The sequence below is a fragment of the Triticum urartu genome, chromosome 6A (genome assembly GCF_056163025.1).
Source record: "Triticum urartu cultivar PI428250 chromosome 6A, HENAU_Tu73, whole genome shotgun sequence".
NCBI lineage: Eukaryota > Viridiplantae > Streptophyta > Magnoliopsida > Poales > Poaceae > Triticum > Triticum urartu.
The window spans coordinates 565,997,722-566,002,642 of record NC_141878.1 but is presented as its reverse complement, the minus strand read 5'-3'; the positions used below and the strand labels follow the sequence as shown (position 1 = coordinate 566,002,642).

At 46.7% G+C, this 4,921-nt stretch overlaps 1 protein-coding gene across 1 annotated transcript; it reads right to left on the bottom strand.

Moving 5' to 3' along the window:
* Positions 1-2,271: 2,271 nt before the first annotated feature.
* LOC147966372 (uncharacterized) lies at positions 2,272-4,267 on the bottom strand. Its single transcript, XM_087528864.1, has 3 exons — positions 3,931-4,267; positions 3,298-3,533; positions 2,272-3,218 (listed from the first exon to the last, which is right to left on the bottom strand). The coding sequence occupies exons 1-3, from the start codon at positions 4,061-4,063 to the stop codon at positions 2,553-2,555; spliced, it is 1,035 nt and encodes a 344-aa protein (XP_087384990.1). The 5' UTR covers positions 4,064-4,267; the 3' UTR covers positions 2,272-2,552.
* Between the last annotated feature and the right edge of the window lie 654 nt (positions 4,268-4,921).

The window sequence follows — 4,921 nt, the reverse complement described above, 5'->3', positions numbered from 1 at the left end:
TTCCTAAGAGTATGAGATTATGCAACTCCCGGATACCGGAGGAACACTTTGTGTTCTACCAAACATCACAATGTAACTGGGTGATTATAAAGGTGCTCTACAGGTGTCTCCGATGGTACTTGTTGAGTTGGCATAGATCGAGACTAGGATTTGTCACTCCGATTGTCGGAGAGGTATCTTTGGGCCCTCTCGGTAATGCACATCACTGTAAGCCTTGCAAGCATTGTAACTAATGAGTTAGTGTGGGATGATGCATTACGGAACGAGTAAAGAGACTTGCCGGTAATGAGAACTAGGTATTGAGATACCGACGATCGAATCTCGGGCAAGTAACGTACCGATGACAAAGGGAACAACGTGTGTTGTTATGCTGTTTGACCGATAAAGATCTTCGTAGAATATGTAGGAACCAATATGAGCATCCAGGTTCCGGTATTGGTTATTGACCGGAGATGAGTCTCGGTCATGCCTACATAGTTCTCGAACCCGTAGGGTCCGCACGCTTAACGTTCGGTGACGATCGGTATTATGAGTTTATGTGTTTTGATGTACCGAAGGTAGTTCGGAGTCCCGGATATGATCACGGACATGACGAGGAGTCTCAAAATGGTCGAGACATAAAGATCGATATATTTGACGACTATATTTGGACATCGGAATGGTTCCGGGTGAGATCGGGCATATACCGGAGCACCGGGAGGTTACCGGAACCCCCCGGGAGGTATATGGGCCTTATTGGGCCATAGTGGGAGAGAGGACAAGGTAGCAAAGGAGGGGGCGCCCCCCCCCCCCAAGCCCAATCTGAATTGGGAGGGGGGCCGGCCCCCCCTTTCCTTCCTCCTTCCTCCCCCTTCCTTCTCTCCTAATCCAACTTGGGAAGGGGGGAATCCTACTCCCGGTGGGAGTAGGACTCCCCTTGGGGCGCACCTAGGAGGCCGTCCTCCTCCCCCTCCTCCACTCCTTTATATACGGGGGAGGGGGCACCCCATAGACACACAAGTTCACCATTGATCTTTTAGCCGTGTGCGGTGCCCCCTTCCACCATAATCCACCTCGGTCATATCATCGTAGTGCTTAGGCGAAGCCCTGCGCCGGCAACTTCATCATCACCATCATCATGCCGTCGTGCTGACGAAGCTCTCCCTCGAAGCTCTACTGGATCGTGAGTTCGTGGGACGTCACCGAGCTGAGCATGTGCAGATCGCGGAGGTGTCGTACGTTCGGTACTAGGATCGGTCGATCGTGAAGACGTACGACTACATCAACCGCGTTCTCATAACGCTTACGCTTTCGGTCTATGAGGGTACGTGGACAACACTCTTCTCTCTCGTTGCTATGCATCACCATGATCTTGCATGTGCATAGGAATTTTTTTGAAATTACTACGTTCCCCAACAGCGTCATCCATGGCCGCGACCTCGCCGCCGTCAGATCCCCACCCCTCTAGTACTAGTATTAACGTAGTATGTAGTATGAACTATGTTTGTAGTGTTTGATCGTGTAAAATCTATGTAGTATGTGATGACCTACTCGCGTCAACGAGGTGCAATTTCTCCCGCAAAATTGTTTTTTCAAATTATGCAGTTTTAGATACGGTTACTGTTCGGCCATGCTAGTTTTCAACCCGCAAACGAGATCTTCGTGAAACTACAAACGCGTTTTGCGGGTCGAGTTTTTGCGGGATCTGCTAGAGTTGCTCTTAACAAACTGTAGGCCTTGATTGGGCCAGAAAATACCATGGGTTTTTAACAGGCTGAAAAAGTATATTTGGCCTGAATTGGGCCAAAGAATTCACCTGCCGACATAGGCCGTAATATACCTTGGCCTATGATGGGCCCAATTACATGACGGACCGTTAACAGGCCAAAATATATCTCGGGCCTTGGTTGGCCCAGTTACATAATAGGTTGTTAGCAAGCCGGATGCAAATTCAGGCCATAGATAGGGCCAATTATTCCACGGGCCTTTAACATGCCGATTGTCAGGTTTAGCTGAAAATTTTCCACGAAAACCCTGGGCCGTTAAGAGGTCAAAAGTCACTTCGGACTAGAAATGGGCTCAAATGTAGCAAGGGCCATTAAAATGCCAAAAGTTGGTGGCGCGACAGCGGCCGGGCCAGTGGGCAGAAGAGCAGGCGGCGGTGGCGGAGCGGCAGCAGGAGGGCAGAGCCGTCGTTCGCAGGGGGTGAGAGGAGTCAGGGGCGTCGCCCATAGCAGCGGAAGCAGGATCGACGATCGAAGCAAAGGGATTGATCTGGTCGGGGGTATCTGAAACCATGTTTGAGGAGGGAGGAAGTATGGAATCAACACACATCCATTAGCTCATCGGCTGGGGTTAATATACAAGTTACATAGGGCCTCGGCCGAGGGGATCATGCGCCACTACACACAAATCGTGTGCCACGATCACACGCACTCACACATACAACGGTTGACCATATACATGCGTTGTACGGTATATACACAGTATATATACTCTAACATGCGCAAAGGTTTGGTTGGTGTTGCCTTGTCTTTTCAGTGTTCCACGCCACAACCTCCTAGCTATCAGTTTTAGACAAACTGTCGTTGTGCCACAATTTCCCTTTTGCTTGTAGGGACAAGGGACCAAGCAATCGTAATCATCACCTCAACATCTGCAATGACAAATTTATCCTGGCTTATGTTGCAAACCTGGGGCGCGAAACAAATACGACCCTGTGCACCGATATCACCAGATTTTGTGTAGGCTTCTATGGCAATGTCCAACACTCCTTCAATTTCTACAAAAACAACTTGCCTCGGCAGGTATGTGTGACCATTAAGACCTTTCAGCATTGCTCCATCTTTTGATTCAAGCATTACAATTTGGCTAGATGAGGGATTAATAGCACAAGTGACTCCACTATCAGTGACCACCGTTTCCCGTGAAGCTGAGGAGCAAGCAACTCGGCCACCATATTCAAACGGCCATGAACCACACTTGACAACTCGGACACTCAAGATGGTAGCCTGGACTGTTCGTTTGACACGCTGCAAGCATAACTCCAGTGTACACAAACAATTATCAATGCAAAGGGTCGATATGCCAAGACCACCTCCACTATAATTGGCGACATAGCTGATCAATGCTTTATCTTGAGACATTGTCGGACCTTTCACTTTCAGTTGGATTTTAATGTCAACTATGTCTGTTAACACAATTGCACGTGATGGCCCAATTAAGCGCAAAAAAGAATCCTACAAACATCATCGATCACCCCATTAACCAACAAATATCTCCAAAATAAAATGAAGAGCAAATTAAGATGGTACGTACATCTTGTTTGAGTTCTTGGGCCTCGCTCCTATCGCAAGAGAAGAGAAGGTTACGGTTATGATCCGCGATGTCCCGAACAGCAGTCGCACCATACACAGACAATGGCCAGGCGAGAGCCCCAGCTATTTCAGCGAGTTTGATGGAGAAAACCTGCAAGGTTTCTGGAGTAGACCCAGCACGATTGTCTGAGATGCGTCCAGGTACATAGTGCGTAAATTGCATGGAACTCAGCGACGCTGTAAAAAAGGTTAACCCCGCATTAGAATGTTCTAATTAACAGGCATGAGCTGGCATGAACTACCACTCGATAACCAGCAAAATAAACAAGAACCCATTCTCCATATTATATAGTACTCCCTTCATCCCATAGTGTAAGAGCGTTTTTGACACAGTGTAAAACCATATTATATTATGGGACGGAGGGAGTATATGTGTATGGGAAGACGGGAACAGATGGGAGCGAAAATGTTCTACGGATCCCCATATGGAATTGTCACATTATGATCCCTAGGGTCAAAGGCACTGCTCTTATCTAGTAATTTCGAATCAAGCGAAGAGTTTCCAAGCACCAGGTGATCAGCAGAACCGATTATAATTAAACAAAATTGATCGGTCGATTGGTGTGTTACTCACTGGTGTCCGTGAAGTAGCCGCAGGTCTTGCTCCAGGCGGATTCCCAAACACGAGCATGTGCAGCGAATGTCTCTGCCTCGTACGCCATCTCCTCTTGGATTTCACCCGGACTCATCAGCGCCGAGCTCTTCATCTGCGTGTTCGTCGATTCGCCTGCTGATCTGTCGATCTTACTCCGCGCTCGATGGATGCGCACGTGCTGGGCAAAAAGTCGGCGGCGGGGCTGCGGACGAGTGAGAGGGTTTGTTTGGGATCAATTTGATTCCTACTTATAGGTGCGAAGCAAGGGATCAATTTGGGATCGGATCTGGAGGCTTTTTCCGATTGGTTTTGGTTTCGGTTTCTTTCCTGACACAACCCCCACACGCATACGTATACGTATACGAAGCCAAAACCAACCGTCTGACTGAAACCAATCGTCCCAAAATTCATGTCCGACCGTAGTGCAGTCTATTTTTTTTTTCAAAATCCCCCTCATAGAATTAACTAGCTATGCCCGCGCCGCGCCTATTGATAAGTTATGTGAGAAATTCTGTATACAGCTTTATCCATTTATTATCCTATTAATTGTTCTATTTTTGCTTGTTCACTTTACTTTTTATGTTATGGTGTATGTACAAAAATCATATTGGTATCGATGCTGAAATCTTTCATAAAGAAAAGCTTTATTGCATGAAAATAGTTGGTACATTGTAGATAAATTGAATACATATTGATATTGCATGATTACTTTTTGGTTCTTTGGTAATTCATAGCATCCTTGTTCAACAGCCCGCTGGGTTTGTGCAGGTAATGAAATGATACGGAGCTCTGTCGATATACTTCATGTTGAAATTACATACGTTGTAAAAGGAATCCTTATGTGTTACTTCTTCGACTGTTTGATTGGTTGCTAGTTTGGACATCATTTCTTTGCTCGGATCGTTCAAGAATCATTTATGTGGCCAGGTTGGTTATATTAAAGCATACCATTGTGTTTTTCTTTTCCTTT